The sequence below is a fragment of the Armigeres subalbatus genome, chromosome 1 (assembly GCF_024139115.2).
Source record: "Armigeres subalbatus isolate Guangzhou_Male chromosome 1, GZ_Asu_2, whole genome shotgun sequence".
Classification (NCBI taxonomy): domain Eukaryota; kingdom Metazoa; phylum Arthropoda; class Insecta; order Diptera; family Culicidae; genus Armigeres; species Armigeres subalbatus.
In genome coordinates, this window is record NC_085139.1 from 289959077 (window position 1) to 289985772 (window position 26696).

At 42.3% G+C, this 26696-nt stretch overlaps 2 protein-coding genes across 4 annotated transcripts in view; one reads left to right on the top strand and one right to left on the bottom strand.

Annotated features, from left to right (window-relative positions):
* LOC134219147 (uncharacterized) overlaps window positions 1-16508 on the top strand; it is an 85254-nt gene extending 68746 nt beyond the window's left edge. Inside the window, 2 exon segments of the mRNA XM_062697845.1 lie at window positions 9955-10051; window positions 16431-16508. Of these exon segments, the coding sequence (XP_062553829.1) occupies window positions 9955-10051; window positions 16431-16508 (175 nt within the window).
* The window catches only part of LOC134207700 (uncharacterized), a 322256-nt gene that overhangs the window by 204519 nt on the left and 91041 nt on the right, over window positions 1-26696 (bottom strand). The gene's annotated exons all lie outside the window — the stretch shown is intronic.

A 26696-nucleotide genomic window follows, 5' to 3' on the forward strand; every position in this document is an offset into this window, starting at 1 on the left:
AAGGCATTACCCCTTCCTTCGCGTTATACCAGGCAGACGCATCCTTTTATAGAAGCATTACCCCTTCCTTCGCCTACCTGGCAGATGCGTCCTTTCGCCTTATACCGGGCAGACGCATTCATTCTAAGAAGGCATTAACCCTTTCTTTGCCTTATGTAGAGCAGACGCGTTTTTTAAAGAACGCTTTATCTCCTCCTTTCACCTTCTACTGGGCAGACGCTTCCATTTAAAGAAGGCATTACCCCTTTCTTCGCATTATGCCGGGCAGACGCATCAATTTAAATAAAGCATTACACTTCTCTTCACCTTATACCGGGCACACGCGTTCTTTTAAAGAAGGCATTATCAACTTTTTTTTCCCCTTAAACCGGGCAGATGCATCCATTTAAAGAAGACGTGCAGAATCTACAATTTTTAATAAATTGTTCTTTTGAAACGACTTTGTTCACTTTTTTATTTCCAACACTGTAGAACAAAATCCTGGCGGAATTCAGAACAGAAACCCGGAGGAAATATGAAGATAGTTCTGGCAGCAATCTGTTCTCGATCGTTCGCGGGAATCTTAACAAAACCCTTGCGGGATTCTAAACAGAACCCGTGTTCCGTCAAGATGGGATAAGAATCATGCAAGGATTTGGTTATGAATCGCACAAACGATTCTATCGGAATGTTTGTTAGGAATCCAACAAGGATTTTAATTAAAAAAAAAAAAAACAGGAACATAACACATAACACAGAAGCCCACGAAGTTCAAAATCCCGCGAAGATTCTGTTTAGAATTCCGCAGGGATAATGTTTATAATCACGCTAAGATTCCTACCAGGATACTGCCCAGAATTCCGCTAGGATCGCAACAGAATTATTGCGAGTTTCCAGATGGAATTTTTCGACGGGATTTTGAACAGAGTCCTGGCGGGATTCTGAACATAATCACGGTGGGATTCTGTTCAACACACTGCCAAGGTTTTGTTCCGAATTCCGCCGGTATTCCGTCCTGCATCCCACATGGATTTTGTCGAGAATATGAACAGGACCCTGAAAGGAGTCTTAACAAAAACGATGATTATGGGATTATGGTAGAATGGTGATCAGAGTTCCGCAAAAAAATTGTTCAGAATTATGCAAAGTTGTTGATCACAATCCCGCGAGGATTCAGTTCAGAATCCCACCAGGATTCAGAATCCCGCAGCGATTATATCCACAAAAAGGAACAGAATACTTGCGTGATTCAGAACGGAATACCGGCGGGGTTTTGAATAAAACCCTTGGCGGGGTTTTGAACAGAATCGTAGCAGGATTCTGAACGGAATCAAGATGAGATTTTAAAGGAATGCATTATTATGGGATGGGATTATTAATAGCACCTTGGCGGGATTCTAAACAGAATACTGGCGGGACTGTAAGCAAAACCTTGGCGGGATTCTGAACAGAATCCTGGCGAATCCTGGCGGGGTTATACACAGAATCCTTAAGGGATGATAATCCTGACGGGATTATTATTAGGAACCTTGCGCGATTCTCAGCAAAATTCTGAAAGAACAGAATTCTAGAGATATTATGAACAGAATCCTGACGGGATTCTGAACAGCATTCTTGCAGTACTGTGAACAGAACCCTTGCGGGATTCTCAATAGAATCGTTACAGCATTCTGTTACGCTGGATGGTGATCAGAATCTCGCAAGAATTATACTCAAAATCCTGCAAAAAATCTATCAGCAATCTGTTTAGGATCCCGCCAGAATGCAGCTCAGAATTCAGCAAAGATTGCAATGGAATTATGAACACAACTCTGCAGGATTCGGAACAATATCCAGGTGGGATTCTGAACAGATTTCTAGCGGAATTCTGAACAAAACCCTGGCGGGGTTCTTAACAAAATTGTGGCAAGAATCTCAACGGAATCCTAGCGAGAATTGAAAACTGACGGGATTCTTAACATAATCCTGGCGGGAATCTCAACATAAATCTGGCAAAATGGCGGAACTAGGAACATAATCCTGGCAGAAATCTGAATTCAATCCTAACGAATTCTAAACACATACGTTTGCGGGATTCTTGTCAAAATCCTTGTGAGATTTCAAACAGAATTTGTTCGTGATTCTAAACATAATCCTTGTGGGAATCTGAACAGAATCCAGTAAAAATACTGTTTAGAATCCCGCAAGAATTGAACCATAACGCTGTTTACAATCCCGCATAATTCTGTTCCGAGTTTTCCAAAGATTCTGTTCAGTATGCCACAAGGATTTTATTTGGAATCCTGCATGGATTCTGTTTAGAACTTCGAAGGAATAATGTTTAGAATCAGGCAAAGATTCCTACCGGAGTTTTGTTCAGAATCTCGCCAAGACACTGCCCAGAATTCGACCAGAAATATTCTAAGAATTCCGCTATGATAGCAACAGGAACGCTGCAGGATTCTGAAGAGAAATTTTGTGGGGCCCTGAACATAATCATAGCGAGATTCTCAAAGAAATCCTGGTGGAATTTCGAACAGAACCCTTGTGGGATCCTGAACACAATTTTAGCGGGGTTCTGAACAGAGTTGTGGCAAGAATGTCAACGGAATCCTGACGGGATTTTCAACCGAATCCTGGCAGGATTCTTAACATAATATTGGCGGGATTTTAAACATAATCCTGTCTGGGATTTTCAACCAAAATCTGGGAAATTTAGTTCTGAAACCTTGCGGGATGCTCAACCAAATCAGAACCTAACCCTTGGGAGATCCCCAACAGAATTCCTGTGGGATTGTCAACAAAATCCTGGCGTAAATCTAGACAGAATTCTGGCGATTTTAAACAGGTTTTTTTTGCGGGATTTTAAACAGAATTTCTTCGGGATTCTGAACATAATCCTTGCGGGAACACAATCATTTGCGGGATTCTTGTCAAAATCCATGCGGGATTCTAAACAGAATTTCTTCGGGGTTCTAAACATAATCCTTGTGGGATTTTGAACAGAATCCAGCAAAAATTCCGTTCAGAATCCTGCAAGAATGTTGTTCATGATCGTGCAAAACGATTTTTATTAAATTTCTTTAATAAAGTGATTTTTAAGGTTTATACAAAGTTCATCACTTAGTTCAAACGATTCCTTCAAAATGCCGCAAGGAATCAGTTTAGAATCCCGCCTTAATGCTGTTCACAATCCAGAATAATTCTGTTCAGAGTTCACCCAAAGACTCTGTTCAATATCCCACAAGGATTTTAACCCTCGAGGACTCGCACCGTTGAAAAAAGTACAACATTCTAATGAAAAAAGCACGCTTGCGCACATCAGAGGCGAGACTGCATGAGTGATTCAGGACTAAGCGAGTCTCCGAAAGTTAATTGGAATCCCGCAAGGAATCTGTTTAGAATGCCGAAGGGATAATGTTTAGGATCCTCCAAAGATTCCTACCGTAATTTTGATCAAAATCTCGTCAAGATTGCGCAGAATCCGAACAGATATATTCTAAGAATTCCGCTATGATAGCAACAGGATTGTTGCGGGATTCTGAACAGAATTCAAAACAGAATCCTGGCGGAGTTCTGAACAGAACTTTGGCGTGATTCTCAACGAGATCCTAGCGGAATTCCGAACAGACCCCTAGCGGGATTCTGATAAAAATCCTAGCGGAATTGGGGACACAATTTTGGCGGGACTCTGAACAAAACCCTGGCGGTGACCTGAACAGAATCTGGGTGAGATGTTAAACGGAATTCTGGTTTTATTCCAAACAGAATTTTGAACAGGTTTCTTGTGGGATACTGAATAGAATTTTGGTGGGATTGTGAACGAAATTTTGACGGAATTATGAACAACATCCAATGCTATGTTATGCTATGCTAGGATGATGATCAAAATCCCACCAGGATACTTATCAAAATTCGGCCATAATTGTGCTCACAATTCCGCAAGGATAGAAACAAAATCGTAGCATTCTGAACAGATTCCTGAAGAGTTCTGAACAGAATTCAGAACATAATCATGGCGGGATTTAGAAGGCTCTTGGCGGGATTTTGTTCAGAACTTTGACGGGATTATGTACAAAATCCTGGCGGGATTTAGATAATCATTCTGACGGTATTCTGAACAGAACCTTGGCGAGATTCTGAAGAAAACCCTGGAGGGGTTCTGAACAGTATTCTGGCGAGAATCTCATGGATTCATGCCGGGATTTCAGACAGAATTCTTATCAAAATCCTTTGGGAATCTAACAAAATTCCAAAAAAGAACCCTTGTGAGATTCTGAATACAATCCAGGAGGGATACTGATAAAAATCCTAGCGGAATTCTGAACACATTTCTTGTGGGATTCTGAACAAAACCCTGGCAGTGATCTGAACATAATCTGGACTAGATTTTAAGCGGAATTCTGGTTGTATTCCAAAAAGAATCCTAGTGGAATTTGGAACAGATTTCACGTGGGATACTGAATAGAATTTCGGCAGGATTATGAACGGAATTCTGATGGAATTATGAACATAATACAAGCGGGATTTTTAACAGAATTTCAGCGGGATTCTGAAAAACATCCTTGCGGGATTATGAGCTGATTACTAGTGAGTTTCTTTCACACCAGGATGGTGATCAGAATCCCGCCAGGATACTTATCAGAATTCCGCAAGGATCGATTTGTCCTTAGAATTCCGCAAGGATCGAAACAGAATCGTTGAGAGATTTTGAACAGATTCTTGAGGAATTCTGAACAGAATTTAGAACAGAATCATGGAGGGATTTGGCAGATTCCTGAGTAGAATCCTGGCGGGATTTAGATAAAAATTCTGGCGGTATTCTGAACATAATCTTGGCGAGATTCTGAACGAAACCATGGCGGGTTTCTAAGCAGTAAATAATCTGGCGAGAATATCAAGAATTCCTGTCGGAAATTTAGACAGAATTCTGGCGGAATTCTGATCAGAATTCTGAGCAGAATCCTGGCGGGATGCTGGCGAGATTCTGAACAGAATCCAGGCGGGAGTCTGATAAAAATCCTAGCGGTGGTTTGAACACAATCCTTGCGGGATCGCAACATCGTTGCAATATTTGAAACAGAATTTTAAACAAAATACTGGCAGTATTTTTAATAGATTACTGGAGAGATTCTGAACAAAATACTGGCGGTGTTCTGAATATAAGACTTGCGAGATACTCAACGGAATCCTGGAGGGATTTTAATAAAAAGTCTTAGCATACTTCTGAACACAATCCTGGCGAGATATTTTTTTTTTTATTCATATATTTGGTAGGCACTCCATGTTCTTAACCGCTACTGTGTCGTGATCTACTGGGGTACTCTGCTCTACAAAATCCACACAGAATCTATTTTTAGATGTCCATAATTCGTAATCGTTGTAGTTGGCAATTCATATGGTCGTGAGTCCATTGTGTCCGTTTGTCCATGTCGTGTATCCAATGATCGTTGCATTGTTCGGTTGCCATTTAATCCGTTAAACGTTGGAGTCAGTTGTCATCAGGCTGCCGGGACGGTAAGGCGCGTACCTCAAAACGCCACCGTATGGGCTGCAGATCCGTTGACTGACTAGGATCTGGTGGAGAGGCTAGGTATCGAACCCATGACCATCCGCTTGTAAGGCGAACGTATAGGCAACTACGCTACGAGACCCCCGTTCCTGGCGAGATCGAAACATAATCTTTGCGGGGTTTCAAACAGAATATTCTGGTGGTATTTTTAATTGAGTCCTGGCGGGATTCTGAACAGAACCTCGGCGAATTGTTTAAACGGAATTCTGGAAAGATTCTGAACACAACCCTGGAGGCGCTCTGAACAATATTCTGACGAGAATCTCAAGGATTTATGGCGGGATTTAAGACAAGTTCTGAATAGAAATGCGAGCAGAATTCTGAACACAATCCTGGCGGGATTCTGAACAAACCCCTGGCGGGGTTCTGAACAGCATCTGGGCGAGATTGTAAAGGAATTGTGGTTGTATTCTAGACAGAATCCTGGCGGAATTTTGAACATATTTCTGGTGGAATACTGAATATAGTTTTAGCGGGATTATAAACGGTTTTTTTTTCGGGATTCTGAACATAATTCTTGCGGGATTTTGAATAGAATCTAACAAAAATTCTGTTCAGAATCTCGCAAAAATGTTGTCCAGAATTGCGCAGACGATTCCATCAGATTCCCGCAAAGAATCAGTTTTTGAATCCCACCATAATGCTGTTTACAATCCCGCATAATAGCAACAAGGCCCTAGCGGAATTCTGACCACAATTTCGGGGGGATTCTGAACCAAATCTTGGTGGTAATCTGAATCTGGATGAGATTTTAAACGGAATTCTGGTTGTATTCCAAACAGAATCCTAGCGGAATTTTGAACAGATTTCTTGTGGGACACTGAATAGAATTTCGGCGGGATTATGAACAGAATTTCTACGAGATTTGAGATTCCTTGCGGAATCGTGAACAAAATCCATGGCGGGATTTTGAACAAATTCTAGGCGGGATTCTGAGCAGAATCCTGGTGGATTTTCGTTAAGATCTTAGCAGTATTCTGAACATATTCTTGGCGGAATTTTAAGAAAAACCTCGCCGATTTCTGAATCGAACGGAATTCTGGAAAGATCTTCAATGGAATTTCAGCGGGACTCCAAACTACCAGCATGCACAACAGAATCCTTGCGGGATTCTGAACAGAGGCCTGTGAGATTCTAAGCCCTGGCGGGATTATTATGAGAATCCTAGCGAGATTTTGAACGAAATCCTGGCACGAATTTTAAAGGAACCCTGATGAAATCCATGCAGGATTCTAACACAACCCTGATGGGATTCTTAATAGAATCATGGCGAGAATCTTAACAGAATCAAGGCAGGATATCGATAAGTGTCATAACGGATTTCTAAACATAATACCAATGAGATTCTGCACCTAGCCGAGGATCTGAGCAGAATTTAGCCGGGGTTATGATCAGAAACCTTGTAGGATACTCAACAGGATTTTGAATAGAAACCTGGCGAGACTTTGAACTTATTCTTGGCGGAATTATGGAAGGAATTCTGGCAAGATTCTTCAAGAGTTTAAGGATTCCCGGCGGTTCTAAACAAAACCCTGGCGGGGTTCCACAAAATTCTGATAAACATCTGGGATTCTGATAAACATCCTGGTGGGATTCTGAACGGAATCCTGGCGAGATTCTTAACGAAATCCTTGCGGGATTAGTAACAAACTCCTGGCGGGATTCATAACAGAGTCCCACCGGGATTCTTAATAGAATACTTGCGGGATTTCAAGGCGGAATTCTAAAGAGAATCCTTGTGACATTCGATGCTCTATCCAGGCGAGATTCAAAACAGAATTTAAATGTGTTTCTGAAAAGAATCGTAGTGGCTCTCTAAACCGAATTCTGGCAAAACAAAATTCTGGCGGTATTTCGAACATATTCTTGTCGGGATTTTGAACAGAATCCTGGCGAGACTCTGAATTGATTCTTGGCGGGATTCTGAACAAAACCCTGGCCGGATTCTGAATCGAATCCTGGTGAGATTCTAAACGAAATCCTAGCGGGATTCTAGACACAATTCTGGGGAAAATCTAAACACAATCGTGGTGGGATTCCGATAACAGAATCTTGGCGGCATTACATACATAATGCTAGAGTAATTCTGGTCAGAACCTTGGCAGGATTATCAACCTAGGCGAGATTCCTAACAGAATCCTGGCGGGATTTTGAATAGAACCCTGGCGGAATTCTCAATCTAGGCGAGAATCTTGGCGGGATTCTGATCAGAAAAATTGCGGGTTTCTCAACAGAATCCTGATAGAACATAATTCCTAACAAAAATCTTACGGATTCTGAACAGAATGTGTACTAGATTTTGAACAGAATTCATGTGAGATGGTGATCAGAATCCCGCAAGGATTATGGTCGAAATCCCGAATTCCGTCTGGATACTGCTCGGAATCCTGCCTGGATTCTGCTCAGAATTCCTCTAGGGTTTCAACAGAATCGTTACAAGATTCCGAACTTGTTGGTTTCTTAACCGAATGGTCGAAGGATTCTGAACAGAATGCTGTTAGGATTTCGAACCGATTTTTGACGGGATTCTGAACAGAATTCTTTCGTGATTCTGAACATTCTGATCTGCTCTGAAAAGTATCAAATGAAATTTCCAGAAAACCTTGCAGGATTCTAAACACTGAACAGATTCCTCGGGGAATTCAAAACGGAAGTCTAGCGGGATTCTGAACAAAATCCTGGCCGGATTCGGTACAGGATCTTTTGGAAAATCATGAACAGAAACCTTGGAGGATTCTGATAACAATTTTGAAGGGATTCTGTACTGAATTCTGTTTAGTGTCCCGCAATGTTTTCCAGAAAGTTCATTTAATATTTTTCTGATGGTCGATTGAAACCAATTTTTTACGAATATCGTTTTTGAGAATTCCCCAGAAATGAAATGATTTCTGTGTCCAAAAAGTTCATTTTAAAATCTCCAAAAAGTTCGTTTAAATCATGACGAACGAACATCCCAAGATTTTATTTTTTTAATTTTTAAATATGCCTGCGTTTCTTAACCTGGGGTACCTTTGCTGGCGTTATGGCGGATGTATAAAAATTTCAATAATAACTTTTAGATAAAGTTCTGATATTTTTTATACTGAAACTTTGTAATGTACGCAATATTCATGGCGATCAGTAAATCAAAGACTTCTGAATCCTGCTTACTCCAACCAGCACAGTTTAAGCACGGCTGTAGAACAAATCGTCGAATAAACAAATTAAAAAAATCTTCAATGTAATCTACCTGAGAGAAGAAATGTTGAATAATATGTTAGGAATATATTTGAATCATTTGTTTGAGAAACTGCATAAGTCCATTTTACACTATTTCGAGAAAACAACAAAAAACTGTTTTTGAACAAATTTGCACCGAATCTTTCGATTTCTTCGATACAGATCAATAGTTTTGGCAAAACTCAACACAGTGGGTCAGTGCAAAAAATGTAAGCAGTACTCCACAATTGCTCTTCAAAGTACGTGGACATATGTAGTTTCTCAAACAAACGAAAAAAAATTCATACATTCCTGAACAAAATTTTTTTTTTTTCGTATTTTTTGCCAGAATACGTATTTTTGGACGAGGATTCAGAATATATAAAAATCTCATTTTGGCCAAAAATGTTACATATGCCGTTTCTCAAACAAACGGTTCATTTCTGAACTAAACATCAAGGCCTTTCTCTAAAAATCTCAGTAGCTTTCATTCAAAAGGGCTTAGAAGTCTCCTTTTAAGAGGCTTTTAAGATGCTTGGAAGCTTCCTTTCAAGAGGCCTGGAAGCCTCCTTTTAAGAGGCTTGGGAGCCTTGTTTCAAGAGGCTCGGAAGCCTCCTTCTATGATCTTCGGAAGCCTCCATTCAAGAGGCTCGGAAGCCTCCGGTTCGGAGGCTTGGAAGCCCATTTTTAAAAGTATCGGACGTCTCCTTTCAAGATAATCGGAGACCTCCTCTCAAGAGGCTCGGAAATCTTCCTTCATGAGGCTCGGATGTCTCCTGTCGAGAGGCTCGGAAGCTTCCTTTCAAGAGGCTCGAAAGCCTCCTTTCAAGAGGCTCGGAGTCCATAGCTTTAAGTTGTCATTTTCCAATTTTTAACAGTTTTTGATTCCCAGTTTTAGTTTTTCATTTTTAATTTTTTTGTTTTTGTTTCCAATTTTTAGTTTTAAAGCTACAGGATTGTTAAGAAGCTCTGCAATATTAAATAATCAACTCAATTTCCGCCTTTTCCGATTGAGCACATTATTCCACATTTACGCATATCGCAGATAAATGATTTAGCCTCCGGGAGGGCGACCTCCCCTGTCCAGCCCCACCGCCAAGGTTGATCCAATAAATCTAAGTCTTCATTGCGGCAACTGCGCCGTGGCTGCGTTGCATCATAATTAATCGCTGCAATATGTCATACACTCGTGTGCGGTGCATCATAAACAAACTCCCCTCCGGCAGGCATGCCGATGTGGAGCGAAGTATGAACCATGCTGGATGCTGGATGCTGATGCTGACGACGATGATGACGGCGCGATCATCTTTGCGGCCCATTTATGTAAGTTTATTGACGGGTTGGACGGACAGCCCGTGCGTGAGTGATTGATCCCTGTGCGATGCGATGGATGGGCTGAGTCGTGATTTCACTCTCGTCTTGTTTGATGAGAAGTTGAGGCTTTTTTTAATGGAATCAAAACAAATTGATTATGGCGAAATAGGAAATCACAAATTTCAACACGAATCGTGTCAGCATATCGGCGGATAGAATCGTAGTCCATTGAACTAGTCCAGGCTCAGACGACAAACGTTTAGCAGTTCCAATTGGTCGTTCATTGATTTGCACGCGGCGTTTGCCATTTTCAATACCGCGAATCGATAGGAATTTGCTGATTAACTCTACAATGGAAACCACTACTAATAAGTCTTAATTTGCACAATTTCAAATTCATAATTTGTGCAAATCAGGTTTAGATAAAGAAGATTGTTTGTAAAATCATTTTTATAATAAATTCGCAAAAATCGAAGTTGCAAAACAAAAGTAGCTTCAAAAGGTATCCAAGCGATAGTTGAGCCAACCACCATTGGATGTCCGTTTCCAATCTGTCGCCCATTTCTCTCGATTAATCAAAACTCATTCGTACGTTTATTTATGTGTCCATTGTACCGACGACGACGTGTTGGTCCCCCAACCGATGACAATGGCACATGCCGGTGACGACAACCGATCTGTGACCCAGTTTCGTTCAGATAGGAATCTCGGGCCCAGTCCACTCATCATACATTATGGGCCGCAGTAATGCTGGTACTGACCTAACCGGAGTGGGCGGCTACCACCAGAACAATGCGGAATGCGGAACAATGAACTTTTCCTTTCCATCAACAACAAAGTGCCGGAGCGCATCGTAATGTTGCGAACGCACCCGCACCCATCGATTTCGTACAGTTCAGAAGCGTTTAATCGAATGGATTGTACGTTGAATTCTGATTACTGATTTATTAATTTTAGATTTTGAATGCTGAATTGTAAATCTGAACTCTAAAAATTAAGGAGGAATTATTTTTCCAACTTTTTCTTAATTTACAAACCATGTAATCCATTTTTTTATCCCAATCGATGCTGCTGCAGTACCAACAATAGAAAACGTTCAGCTTCGGCGCAAAGATTGACGAGACAAGCCTTTCAAATTAAGGGCGGATGGCGGCAATCTCGACAAGAATCCGATCACGTTCCGGATGATCGTGTGTTGGCTGACGGCTATCAATTTATTTCAATTAGGCCTAAAAACCCCTCCCGACGGCATTCGCCCGAAATTCGGTGCTCCAGAGTAAATCCTTACCCCAATTGATAAAAAATGCATGTTGGTGGTCCCACCGCGTTGTCGATTGACAGGAGAAGACGAGTTCGAGTGCGTTTCGAAGATGCATCGGTCGAAAAGTCCAGACCCACGGGATGATAAATGACCGATTCGTCGTCGTGTGGCGTGTTGAAGGCGGACATGCGTCCGCGCGCGCCGCCGTTCCTCAATTTCGGCCGGCCGTAGATTTCGATCGGCCTTTTCCCAAGTACCGTTGCGACGATGGTTAGACGCATGACCGCTTGGCGTGACTTTGGGCTGTTTTTCACAAGATGGGCCTGTTAACGTGTCAATTTCGGTTTTGGGGGATTGACAAGTGACCGGGAACATGACCAAAGGTGTATCGAGTTTCGACGACTGCATTTCAATTTCAATCGTTTTGGGATCGATTACGGACAAAGAGTATTGCCCTGTGAGGTCAAATACCTTTGAACTCCGCAAGTACGGTCATAAAACCATTGAATTTAACAATATTTGTTTTTAATAGGTTTTATGGAGTTTCGATAAAACTGTACCTCTAATGAGGCTTAATTAAATTGTTAAAATTGGATAATCATCGACATCATTATAAAATACCAATCGAAATCAGATATAGATGTTTCTGCTGATTGATCTCCATCGATCTTCATAATCATTCAGTTTCACACTTCTGCCAATCCATCATCAATTGACGATAGTATTTGGTTTATCTCATTCACTAGAAAAAATGATATAATTAACAAGGCGTTCCCTCGTTCTTTCTTCACGTTACGCTCCTGGAATCCCACAGGGCCGAAGCCCCATCAAACGATCATTGTACAAACTGCATCTGAAGTAAATCCTCCTGGAGGGCTTCAACGCCTGGCGGAGCAAAACTCGTTTTCTAAATAAACCCACTAGACCACGGTCGGTGACAGGGCCAGGAACAGCCCGGGACGCTCGGTACTCACAGCAGGAGCCCTCGCCCCATCTTCTTTCCCGGAGCGACAAGAAACATTAGTATTACATTAGCACGCATTTTAATGTGGTTCCTCGTTGGAGCTGCAGCAGCAGCAGCGATGTGGAAGCTGCACCACAATGGCAACTCCCTATATAAGCTTGGCAGGATGATGCTCTCCACCGTAAGTCCCCATAAATTAAATTAACAATCGTATGCTGCGCGGGATGATACGGAATGAATGCCCGAGCAGAAAATGTTTCGTTCTCAGTAACGTACGAAATTGAAATTTGAAATTTTAGATGTTAATTAAACCAGACCAGACCAAAAACACGGAGCAATTTCTTTAAAAGTGACTTAATAGAAGGGCAGTAACTAACCATAACTCGATGTTATGTTACTCGATATTTTCCCTTACTCGATGAAATTCAAAGTCCCTTGCATTTAGCATACTGCGTTCCCTTCGAAAGTCGATATCTCCCTCACTCGATATTCTCTAAGTCGAAGTAATTTTTGAAAGCATTTTCACCTCGCTAATTCAATGTTGTCAGAAACAATTGCATGCACGATATAGTTAGAAGATAGAGGTGAAAAGTAAAAAGTGAGAAATAAGAAGTTAGAAGTAAGAAATGAGAAGTGAAAAGTTAGAAGTGAGAAGTAAGAAACTCGAATTGAGAAGTGAAAAGTCAGAAGCGCGATGTAAGAAGTGAAATGTAAGAAGTGAAAAGTGAGAAATGAAAAGTAAGAAGTGGAAAGTTAGAACCGTCGTGCGGGGCTTCTTTTGACTCCGGGGGCTACTTTGGATTTTTGATTTTTTGAAAAACATAAACGGAAAAAATACCAAATTTTAAACAGAAAGTTGTCATCCAACTATCAACAAGACACTTGATTGGTGATAATAACAATTTTATAGTAATTTTCGTTGTAATTATTTTTTTTAAATGTTCAAAGTAGCCCCTGATTTGTCAAAAGAAGCCCCGCACGACGGAAGTATTCCTCATTTAACAGATTTTCAGCCCAGGACTGGCTCATCTCTTGAAGTTAGAAGTTAGAAATGAAAAGTGATAAGTGAGAAATGAGAAGTAAGAAGTGAGATATAAGAAGTTATAACTGAGAAGTGAGAAGAGAAAAGTGAAAAATAAGAAGTGAGATGTACGAAGTGAGAGTTGAGATGTGCGTAAGAAATAAATAGAGGGAAGTGAAAAGTTGAGGTTGTAGGACAAAAGGTCGAAGGAGAAAAGGTCGAAGGTCAAAAGGTCGAAAGGATAAAAGGTCGAAGGGTCAAAAGGTCGAAGGGACAGAAGGGCGAAACAAAAAAACTGCGTCAAAAGGTCGAAGGACAAAAGGTCGAAATGAAGAAAGACTCTTCTTTTTTCTTCCTTCTTTAATATTTTGTCTCCCTCTATTTTCTTTCTTCTTCTTTTTTCTTCTTCCTTCTTACTTCATATGCTTCTTTCCTTCCATTCTTCTTTCTTACTTGTTTCTTCCTTCCATATTTCATCTTCCTTATTTCTAACTTCTTTCTTCTCTCTTTTTTCCTTCTTCCTCGCTTCTCTCTTTCTTTTTTCAGTTTTTCAGGAAACAGTTTTTCTTCCTTCTTTTTTTCTTCACTCTTTATGACTTCTTTCTTTATTCCGTCTTTCTTCTTTCTTCCATCTTTTTTCCTTTTTTCTTTCTTCTTTCTCTCTTCTTTTTTCCTTCTTTCTTTCTTTTTACTTCCTTATTTCTCCCTTCTTTGTTTTTTATTTCCCCCATTTTTCTTTCGTCCTTCCCTGTTACTTGCTTCTTCTGTCTACTTTTTTTTTTGTTTCCTTGTGTCGTCCTTCCTTCTTCTTTCCATCTTCTACTTTCCTTTCAACTTCTTTTTCTTCTTCCGCCTTTTTTATTTTTGTTTCTTTTGTCTTTCTACCTTCTTTCCTACTTATTTCTTTCTTCCGTTTTTCTTCATTCTTTCTTCCTCTGTTTTTCCTTCTTACTTCTTTTTACCTTATTCATTCCTCTTTTCTTCCTTCTTTCTTCTCTCTTTCTTCATTCTTTCTCTCTTCTTTCTTCTTTCTTTCTTTCTTCTTCTTTCCTTTCTTTCTGCTTGTTTTTTATTTCTTCCTTTTTCCCTTCAATAATTTATTCTTTTTTGTTTCTCTCTTCCTTGTTTCTTCTTTCATTCTTCTTCATTCCTTGTTTTTTTTCTCTTTTCTTCCTTCTTTCTTCTTCCTTTCTTCCTTCTTTCTTTCTTCTTTTTTCCTTTTTTCTTCCTTCTTTCTTACTTATTTCTTTCTTCTTTGTTCCTTATTTCTTTTCTATTTTTCCATTCCCTGTTACTTGCTTCTTTCTTTTTTTGCATCCTTGTGTCTTCTCTCCTTCTTCATTCTTCCTTCGTCCTTCTATTTTTCCTTCTTCCATCTTCCTTCTTCTTTCTTTCTTTTTTGTTCTTTTTCCTTCCTCTGTTCTTCTTTTTCCTTTCTTACCGTATATTTTTCCTCCCTCCTTCTTTCTATCTTTCACTTCTCATTTTTATCACTCCTTATATCACATTTCTCACTTGTCACTTTCTACTTCTTATTTCTTCCTTTTTACTTTTCACTTCTCACTCACTACTCCCTGTTCACTTCTCACTTCTCATTTCTCACTTATCAATTCTCACTTTTCACTTCTCATTTACCTATGCATAGGTTGCTCATTACTCTTTTCTTACGTCTCTCTTTTCACTACTCATTCCTTGTCTTTTTGTCCTTTCGACCTTTTGACCTTCGACGTTATGACACAAATTCGACCTTTTGACCATTCGACCTTTTGTCCATTCGACCTTTTGACCCTTCGACCTTTTATCCTTTCGACCTTTTGTCCTTCGACCTTTTGACCTTCGACCTTTTGAAGTGAGAAATGAATGATGAGAAGTGTGGAGTGAGGAATTAGTATTGGAAAGAGAGAGGTAAGAAGCTAGACGTAAGAAGAACGAAGAAATAAAAATGTTAGAAGTGAGAAATGTTGAGTGAGTTGTGAGAAGGGATTGATAAGAAGAAAGGACCGCGGAACGAGAAATATGAAACGAGATTATTTGTCTTTCCTTCTCTTTTTACTTCTTCCTTCTTCTTTCTGTTCTATATCTCTCCACTCACTTTTCACTACTCAACATATCGCTTCTCACTTCCCAATTATCATCTCATTCACTCTTTGCTTCTTTCTATCTCACTTCTCACATCCTATATCTCATTTCGCAACTATCACATTTCACTCCTCACCACTAACTTCTCTCTTATCATTACTCACTCTCCACTACTCATGTGTGCAGTAACATCGTACTACTCAGTACTCACTTCCGTTTTTCAGTATCGACTTCTCACTTCACTTAATAAGGAAACAAATTTGACCTACTCGGCAAAACTCGGCATTCGACAAAATATAAATGTGTTCCTTATCTCGATACCCCCCTAACTCGATGGTCCCTTCAATATCGAGTAAAGGAGAGTTCACTGTATCACAATGAAGTTTAATTTAAAGGTGATCAGAAAAAAGGGTTTAAAGAAAATGGCAATATGAACCAGACTTAATGAAAAAGCATTTTAAAAAAAACCTTAAGTTAATATCCAATTGTCTGCGACAGTTTTTAAATTTTTTAATTTAAATGAATTTTCAACGGAAAATCAAATTTCATTCTGGTACAGCTGTGAAGTATAAAGCTCATCGGATTGGAGTTGGCACAGTAGTGCATAGTTAGGCACGATGCAATCTACAAGAGTGTGTGGAAAATGTTCGTTGAGCAGCCCCACCGAGCAGATGTTCGGATGTGATATGTGTGACGTCTGGTTTCATCCTGGTTGCGCGGGAGAACCACAGACAAGCCTTAATCCAGACACGGTCCGGTACGAAGCTCTGCTAGTAACAGATCCCGGAAAGAATTGCTACTACTCCAACTGGAAGAACAGCGGGCCCTTAAGTTAAAACAACGTGCAGAGGTGGATGAAATCCGGAGGAAGCGAGCCGAGGAGGATGAGGCCTTCTTGCAGCAAAAGATGGATCTACTTCTGGAGGCCAACAATGCGTCCAGACTCATCCAGCTGGGCAGTTGGGCGAACAAACAAAATGTTGCGGATTGGTTAATCAATGGCCAATGAGGGCAAATACAACGAACTCATCATCCTTTATGGTCAACCCGCAACATGACCTAGCCCATCAGCCCGTTAGTTCTGCACCATCGGCAACAGATCCTGCACCAAAGCAAGTATCATCTACTTCAGTACCAGTAAGCGAAGCTTCTGTCTCGACTTCCACACCACAGTCAGGTAAAGTGACAGGGCCCTTAGAAGAGGATGTCTCGCAAGCTATCGCGGAAGCTATCATCGACGCCCATTATGTGGACGACTACCTAGATAGCGTAGACTTCGTAGAAGAAGCAGTCCAGCTGGTAAATGAGGTGAAACATGTTCATGCACTGGGCGGATTCGAAATACGAAACATTGTCTCGAATTCATTGGACGTTCGAAGATGAAGTCGCTCGACTTGGACGGATCAACACATATCGAGCGAGTGTTAGGAATTGTGTGGAAGCTCTTCGAAGACATTTCCTCATTTGAGGTTGAAGTGTTGAAGGAGAACCTACAGAAGTTCTTAATGCAGCAGATCGTTCCTACCAAGCGACAAGTTTTAAGACTCGCCTGGATCAAATCGGACAGCCGACCCTATCATCCCTACGTGGTGTTTCGAGTAGGCGAGATACTGAACACGTCAACCACAGACGACTGGTACCATGTTCCATCGAAGCATCATGTGGCCGACGATGCCACGAAGTGGGGATCTGACCCTGACTTTCGTCCGAATAGTCGCTGGTACATCGGTGAAACTTTTCTCTACCACCTAAAATCGGAATGGCCAACAGACCGGGAAACAATGGAATACAAATGGAGAATTACGTTCCACTTTCAACTTCAACCGAGAACCTCCACAGCCGTTGATCGACATCAGGCGGTTTTCCAACTGGAATCAACAGAGTGCCCCAGCAGCATTCTATTCTGACAACGGGACCTGTTTCAAAGGGGGCAAGCAACCTACTTGCAGAGCAGATTCGAACAATCCATGAGGGCCATGCGTCGACGTTCACAAATGCGAGGACAATTTGGCAATTCAATCCACCATCGGCGCCCCATATGGGCGGATGCTGGGAGCGGATGATTCGCTCTATAAAAATGGTAATGGGGCCGCCAAATGATAAAGCGTTAGAGACTGTAGTCTTGGAAGCCGAAGCCATCGTCAATTCGCGCCCTCTAACCTGCATTCCGCTCAAAAACCGCTTAAAAATGCCAATAAATGGCGCATACAAGATAGCAAATACAGTTGAAATCATCAGAGTACAAATTTGCAAAAAATATTTTGTTTCACAGAACGAAACTAGAAAATTAGGTGCCAGATTGAGAAGCTCAAACAGTACCTTTTTAGTACAGGTTCTCCGGGGATTAGAGAGTTCAATCTGGATGAATCGAAAATCGGTTGAAATTTGAGTTTTTGTGATCGTGATGAAATCATGGGTCCAAATGTGTCACTTTTTTCTAATGCATTAGGAAGGTTAAAGAATACCAACCGTCAAACTGCGTGGGATAGGCTCAGATGCTCTTTCCTAACAAGCGCCTGAACACGAAAGTGTCAACCCTCGCATGGCCTCCCTGCATGCCGCAAGGTATGCATAGATAATCATGGGATCAATAAGGCGATTCGACAGCAGCCGTAAGAAGGACCCAACAGCAATGATTCTTTCAACTAAATCAAAAGAAAATAAACGGAGGAGCGGTGTCTGGCGGTAAGGAGGACCCTTTCGCTATACGAAGTGGCCTTAATCAGTCACCCCAAAGGTCGCCGGGGGAGGCGAAGGTGATGGCCGTGGTGGGTCAGATGAGGTGCCGGTCGACGTAAAAATGGATGGCCCCACTCTGACCAAGGTCATAAACTCGGTGATGACCAACCACGAGGATAGCGGAGGCCAGACAATGGAGATGACTACTGACGTTTCAGATGTAATTATGTCTTTTCTGGATACCTGCGTAAACTATAGTAAGGACCTGAAACAGGCCGTACTGACCATCTGCGCTCTAGTTATGGAGGCGAAGTCGGAGTGGAAGACTTTGCTAGAGGCCAGTAAGAAGGCGGAGCACAAGATTCGCATTCTTACTGAGGAGAAGGTGCTGGCGGTGAAGGCCAGGAAGGAGACCAAATCGGAGATTCGTCTGCTTACTAAGGGGAAGCGGCTGGCGGAGAGCCAGACTGTGGAACTTCAGCCATCAGCGGTGCAATTCCGAACCCAAGTAAGGTCCCGCAGGCGGTGGACCTGAATGTAGCTAAAAGGCCGCCTAAGAGGAGAGATGCGAAACTCGTCCGGAGAGGATTGAGCGGACAGTTGGCCCTAAAGAACAACGTAAAACATTCCCTCCCACCAAAGAGGATAACAGAAAATCGTCGGGAGGAGGACCTGCCGTGGACGGAGGTCGTGAATCCCAGAAAGGCGAAGCGGAGTCGTCAACAAGCTACAAGGAATGCGGTAAATGGAGCGGAGCAGGTCACTGCTAAGAAGAGTAGAGCCCGTGAGAAAAAGGGTGCGCCTTCAAATGGCAGTGGCAAGCGAAAAGACAGAAGTGAGGCGATTATCGTCAAGACTGACGATGAAAGCTACGCCGACGTCTTGAAGACTATGAAATGCAACGAAAAGCTCTCTAGTCTAGGAGGAGATGTTAACTGCATCCGTCGCTGCTCAGAAGAGTTCTAAGTATAAAAAGTTGACAGAGGAGGTCCTGAAACATGGGGTTCAACTTAGAACCCAATGTCCAGTTTCGAACATCCAGTGCAAGGGCTTGTATGACTAACTGAGACCAGAGACCAGGTAGACGCACTGAGAGATCAGTGCAATGTCGAGATCCAGGAATCCGCGATTCGGTTACGCAAAGGCTATGCGGGAATGCAGGTTGCCTCATTCCAAGTACCTGTGGCTGAGGCCAAGAAGGTGCTGGATAAGGCAAAACTGAAAGTGGGCTGGTCGGTATGCTCGTTGAGCACAAGCCAACCAATTCAGGCCTGTTACAGGTGCCTTGGCCACGGTCATAAATCCTATGACTGCAAGGGGCCTGACCGCAGTAAGCTATGCCGTAGGTGTGGAGCTGAAAACCACCAAGCTCGCACCTGTCAGGCTGCACCAAGATGTCTGATCTGTCCCCCGGGCACAGACAACAGGCATCTTACCGGTGCTCAGGCCTGTCCGGCCTCTAGAAGGGTCCAGACATGCAAGTAACACAGCTAAACTTAAACCACTGCAAGGCAGCTCAACTGCTGCTACAACAGTCGGTTATTGAGTGCAAAGCTGATGTTGCCTTGCTGTCCGACCCATACCGAAACAGCAGATGGATAGCTGACAAGTCCGGTATGGTGGGAATCTGGACTTGTGGGCGATATCACATCCAAGAGATAATATCATCTACTGACGATCTCCTGCCAGATTTAGAACACGGGTCCGAAACCTTACTATAATCCAATATTATGCCCAACCGATGCTGCTTATCTGCAGACAAAGAGAACTTCTACAGTCAACTCAATGCCGTCGTAGATAGAATTCCGAAGGATGATATCAAGATCTGTTTGGGCGACTTCAATGCGAAGATCGGATCGGGGATCGCTCTTCCCTCATCGACCGGTTCACAAGGTCACGTGGGTCTCCAGTTCCAGTAACGGCTTTACAGAAAATCAAATCGATCACAGCCGAAAATGGAAACGGAGCCTTCTTGATGTACGGAATAAACGTAGTGCCGATATCGCGTCTGATCATCACCTCCCCATCGGCGAAATACGCGTGCGCATTGCGCGGATTCGTCGGCAGGAGGAGAGAGTTGAACGACGGTTCACCACCTCCTCATCGGCGAAATACGCCTGCGCATTGCGTGGATTCGTCGACAGGAGGAAAGAGATGGACGACGGTTCACCACACTGAAAGATGCCACGGTGAAACGGTCCTTCGTTGAAGAACTGGAGACGCGTGCTGCAGATATTCCGGAAGGTGGCAGCGTGGAAGACCAATGGACCGCCATTAAGAATGCCTTTATCGAAACTAGTGAGAACAATCTGGGCGAACTGCGCACTCAGAGAAAACAATGATCGATGAGACCTAAAAAAACAATCACCGATGAGACCTGGAGGAAGATAGAGGAGCGAAGAGAAGACAAGACCGCGATAGAGCAATCAAAAACCAGAGGATCCAAAGTCTTAGCCTGTCAACGATACTCGGCTCTTGAGAAGGAAGTAAAACGCTCATGTCGACGGGACAAGCGAGCGTGGGCAGACTCTCTGGCCGACGACGAAGGAGAGAGAGCCGCCGCAACCGGGGACATTCGCCTCCTCTACGATATCTCACGACGCTTAAGCGGGACGGAAATGAATGCAACGATGATTGTGAAAGACGCGAATGATCAGTTATTGACCGACCCAACTGACCAGCTGAAACGCTGGTTCGAGCACTTAGAACAACTTTTTCAAGTGCCAGCAAGGACATCATCACCACGGCATGATCTGCCTAGGATCCGACGTATAACACGCGTCAATACCGAAACTCTATCACTGCTAGAGATTCAAACAGCATGAAATCGAATAAAGCCCCAGGGGTCGATCGCATATCAGCCGAGATGCTCAAAGCTGACCCCATGACATGCGATTGACCGTGAACCAAACCGCGGGCTATTATGGCAGCCTATAACCATGGAGCACCTGAACGACTTCAAATTTGCTGATGACTTTGCACTACTCGCTCAACGGCGCTCTGATATGCAGAGTAAGCTCAACAGCCTTGCCTAGCGCTTCTCTTCGGCAGATCTAGTCATCAACGTTAACAAAACCAAATCGTTGGATGTAAACACGGTGACTCGTTCCAGTTTCACAGTAGCCGGGCAACTAGTGGAGAATGTTGAAAGCTTCCAATATCTTGGTAGCCAAATGGCGTCAGACGGCGGTACGAGTTTAATAAATATCTGGAAAAACAGGCAGATAAGTGAACGCACCAAAATACGAATTTTCAACTCTAACGTGAAATCTGTGCTGTTATACGCTAGCGAAACATGGTGTGTATCAGTGGAGAACACTCAACGGCTGCTGGTGTTCATCAACAGATGCCTGCGGTATATAATTTGGGCTTGGTGGCCTCACAACTGGATCTCAAACAACGAGCTCCATCGTCGTTGTCACCAGAGGCCGATAGCAACAGAAATTCGGGATCGAAAATGGGGCTGGGTCGGCCACACTCTACGTAGGGGCGGAAACGAAATCTATAAACAAGCATTAGACTGGAACCCAGCGGGACATCGCAGCAGAGGCAGACCCAGAGGCTCATGGCGGCGAAGCCTCAATAAAGAAATAAAAGAAGTCGACCGAAATCTAATCTGGCAACAGGTTAAAGCGATAGCCGGGCAACGCTCAGGATGGAGATCTTTCAAGTCAAGTCAAGTCTTTCATTCGGAGCTGCGGAGGAGACGGAGGTCCTTCGTAGCTTAGTAGGGAAAGCACCTGTCTAGCGTACTGGTTTCGTAGGATCAAACCCCACTGAAGGAAATGGTTACCCTCCAATATATTTGTTAACTAAATCTTTCACATGTTGTGCAATTCCACATATCGAGTTTCAGACAAAGTAGTTAAACCGAGTTTCCAAATGAATTTCCAGCAGGCTAAAATACAATCATTCGGAAATGCTGATATCATGTTTCAAACTTAGATGAACATTTTCGTGATCAAAAAATTGCCCTTCGCTCGCTGTGAAAATCTACTTCTATAAACATTCTTCATGCCTGCCCTATCCTAACGGAACTATAACGGAACACGTGGATTCTTTTTCGCAAATTTCATATCAATTTGTCCATTTCGAAACATATGCTGTGCATATGCACAGCCAAGATATTTAACAAAAGAATGGTTTTCGTACGGCCGAGTTGCCGAATAATATGCAATTAATTGGAACTATCAAATCAAAAGACTTCCTGAGAATGAGATTTTCATTCGATGAGGAAGAGGTTTATATTCGAAATAAAAATAAATTTCTTTGGCCTTGGCGAGACAATGTTAAGCATACTGATACAAACATCGTTTAACACTTAATCAATTGAAAGTTTGATCCAAAAATCCAATGAAAAAACATTTGAATTTATTTTTAAAGAAGTTCAATGAAATTAAGACACTTCTATTTTTATTTTGGCAGATGAATATTCATTGCCTACCAACTCTTGACGGCGCAACCGAATTACAGCGCGCACAAAGATGACGACGCCGACGCCGCAGACTCCCATTTGACAGCTCAAGAAAATTTATCGCATCCATTTGTGTTGTGTAGCACCTAGCATAAAAGATGTAATATTTTACCCAAACCAGAACCAGAAAGCCGTCCGCCCAAACTGAACTTAAGACGCGGTGGTGCGACCGACGACGGCTCGACCACTGACCGAAACGTAACGTTTCCATCGTCATCGTGGGGGAAATAAAAATAATTGCAAATTCCTGCAAGGTCGAGCAGAGTCAACCCTTCCAGTTGTCGTCGTCGTCGAGGGACAATCAGAAAATTGGGTGCGTTGGTAGATATGCGAAGCGATCCCGGTTGACACTTGATTTAAACCGGAGAAAAATGAAAAATCCTGCTCGGCCCCTCCAGAGCCGCCGAGCCCAGACGAGGGCGCGTCCCTGAAGGCACTCTCCGGCGACTCGACATTTGCACCCTACGCGATATTTCGCGCAAGATTCCTCCACCGGGGTTAGAGCCACTTGTTGTTAGTGACCAGGAGGAGGGAAGAAGCAGCAAACGCATAAAACCGTCGTCAACTGACATGTCTTTCGTCGTCGTCGTTGCCGGATCGTGGTATCTTGTTTCGTTAATCACCAATATGCCGATCGACACCTCAAGGTTATTCCTCTGTGCGTCGTGTGTGAGTTCGAATCGCGAGCTTGGAGCGGTCGAAGTTGGTGTTTGTCGAAGATGTTGATTAACTCCCCCGGTCTTTGAGAAGCGTGAAGCAGAGCTTGGGAAGGATGCGGTTGGTGAGCAAGCGCGTTCAGCGTGCGACAGGTTGGACATGGAAGTTGGGCTTTAGTTCCGATTTTACCGCGATTAGTGGTCCTGTGCGGTCGACGTTGTCGTCACTGGGAGCACACCATGGAGGAATTAGTGGTCAAAATTGTGTCTATCTTAAAGCTATCGTCTGATAATTTGAAGCTGATGTAAAAGCCTAATACAGATAATTAAATATTTGGAGTCGAAGTATAAATGATCTGAGTCTGCTGAACTCGAAGGTCTGCACAATTTTTGCCACTTCTGAGAATAAAAATTACCCATTATTCGGAAACATGTCCAACGTGTCAAAGCAAATCGTTTACGCTACATCGTTGGGAGCCTCGTAAAAAAAGACAAGTTGTCTCATGCCTTTCAGCACTGTCAGCCAACTTGATTAGATCGTTCTCACGTTATGTTGATTTATTGACTGGGGATCCAAAGTTCGCGGTCGTTACTCCGCGATCTAGCTGTGCTGAAAGAAGGAGACTCAATAAATGAAATTCCTACATCTACCTCATAATTAACGGTGGTCCATAAATCCGACATCGGAATCCATTCCAAACGCAGTTGACAATCTCGGCACGAAAACCCCGTTGCACGGCAGCACATCGCTTCTGCAGCGCATTCATGCATAACGACACCGTTTGTCGATTCCGCTTTTGACAAAGTTCATCTGACGCGCCCAACACAATAACAATTAATAATGGAAGCAATTCAAAATTCCGAATCCTCACCTCGTTTGACAGCTTTATGCTTCGGATCCGACCGCGCTTTTCCTAAACTTGTCGGGTGCTGTTTGCTAATCAACGCTCGATAAACATTAGCCCTTTCCCCTTCGTTTGGTCCTCAGGAACCCGAACACTACCGCTAAAAGAAGGATCGATTTAAATGGGGATCATCATCAGAGAAACAGCAGCAGCAACAAGCTTGTCGCGCGGTTTTCAGAAATTCGATCCGGTCCGGAGTCGAGTCGAGTCGGTCGGGCAGAGCAGAGCACAACTGCGTGGTTTGGAGCATAGAAGCAGCATCATCAGCTGCAGATCAGTTTATCACAACACCCCCGTGGTGCGTCTTCACCTTAAGCACATAGTTTATTGAAAGGGCTCAACAAAACGAATGTAGACCCGACTAAAATATGTTGGGTTTCATATATTTAAATATTTATGTCTTTAAAATAATGAAATGCATGAGAAGAATTGATCCAAATTCATTGAAGGAATTATTTAAGCTCAAATCATAAAAGGATTTCGAATGAATTCCTAAGGGGAATTCGAATGAATTCCTGAAAGGAATTCGAATGAATTCCTGAGAGGAATTCGAATGAATTCCTGAGAGGAATTCGAATGAATTCCTGAGAGGAATTCGAATGAATTCCTGAGAGGAATTCGAATGAATTCCTGAGAGGAATTCGAATGAATTCCTGAGAGGAATTCGAATGAATTCCTGAGAGGAATTTGAATGAGTTACTGAGAGGAATTCGAATGAATTCCTGAGAGGAATTTGAATGAATTCCTGAGAGGAATTCGAATGAATTCCTGAGAGGAATTCGAATGAATTCCTGAGAGGAATTCGAATGAATTCCTGAGAGGAATTCGAATGAATTCCTGAGAGGAATTCGAATGAATTCCTGAGAGGAATTCGAATGAATTCCTGAGAGGAATTCGAATGAATTCCTGAGAGGAATTCGAATGAATTCCTGAGAGGCATTCGAATGAATTCCTGAGAGGCATTCGAATGAATTCCTGAGAGGAATTCGAATGAATTCCTGAGAGGAATTCGAATGAATTCCTGAGAGGAATTCGAATGAATTCCTGAGAGGAATTCGAATGAATTCCTGAGAGGAATTCGAATGAATTCCTGAGAGGAATTCGAATGAATTCCTGAGAGGAATTCGAGTGAACTTTTGAGAGGAATTTAAATGAATTCCTGAGAGGCATTCGAATGAATTTCCGAGAGGAATTCGAACGAATTCCTGAGAGGAATTCGAATGATTTTATGGGAGGAATTCGAATGAATTCCTGAGAGGAATTCGAATCAATTCCTCTCAGGAATTGATTCGAATTCCTCTCAGGAATTCGATTGAATTCCTGAGAGGAATTCGAATGAATTCCTGAGAGGAATTCGAATGAATTCCTGAGAGGAATTCGAATGAATTCCTGAGAGGAACTCGAATGAATTCCTGAGAGGAATTCGAATGAATTCCTGCGAGGAATTCGAATGAATTCTGCGAGGAATTCGAATGAATTCTGCGAGGAATTCGAATGAATTCTGCGAGGAATTCGAATGAATTCCTGAGAGGAAATCGAATGAATTCCTGAGAGGAAATCGAATGAATTCCTGAGAGGAAATCGAATGAATTCCTGAGAGGAATTCTAATGAATTCCTGAGAGGATTCGAATCAATTCCTGAGAGGAATTGAATGAATTCCTGAGAGGAATTCAAATGAGTTCCTGTAAGGAATTCGAATAAATTCCTAAGAGGAATTCGAGTGAATTCCTAAGAGGAATTCGAGTGAATTCTAAGAGGAATTCGAGTGAATTCCTGAGAGGAATTGAGTGAATTCCTGCGAGGAATTCGAATGAATTCCTGATATGAAATCGAATGAATTACTGAGAGGAATTAAAATGAATTGCTGAGAGGAAATCGAATGAATTACTGAGACGAAATCAAATGAATTCCTGAAAGGAATTCGAATGAATTCCTGAGAGGAATTCAAATGAATTCCTGAGAGAAATTCAAATGAATTCCTGAGTGGAATTTGAAAGAATTCCTGAGAGGAATTCGAATGAATTCCTGAGAGGAATTCGAATGATCTCCTGAGAGGAATTCGAATGATCTCCTGAGAAATTCGAATGAATTCCTGAGAGGAATTCGAATGAATTCCTGATAGAATTCGAATGAATTCCTGAGAAGAATTCGAATGAATTCCTGAGAGGAATTCGAATGAATTCCTGAGAGGAATTCGAATGAATTCCTGAGAGGAATTCGAATGAATTCCTGAGAGGAATTCGAATGAATTCCTGAGAGGAATTCGAATGAATTCCTGAGAGGAATTCGAATGAATTCCTGAGAGGAATTCGAATGAATTCCTGAGAGGAATTTGAATGAATTCCTGAGAGGAATTCGAATGAATTCCTGAGAGGAATTCGAATGAATTCCTGAGAGGAATTCGAATGAATTCCTGAGAGGAATTCGAATGAGTTACTGAGAGGAATTCGAATGAATTCCTGAGAGGAATTCGAATGAATTCCTGAGAGGAATTCAAATAAATTCCTGAGAGGAATTCAAATGAATTCCTGAGAGGAATTCGAATGAGTTCCTGAGAGAAATTCGAATGAATTCCTGGAAAGAATTCGAATGAATTCCTGAGAGGAATTCGAAT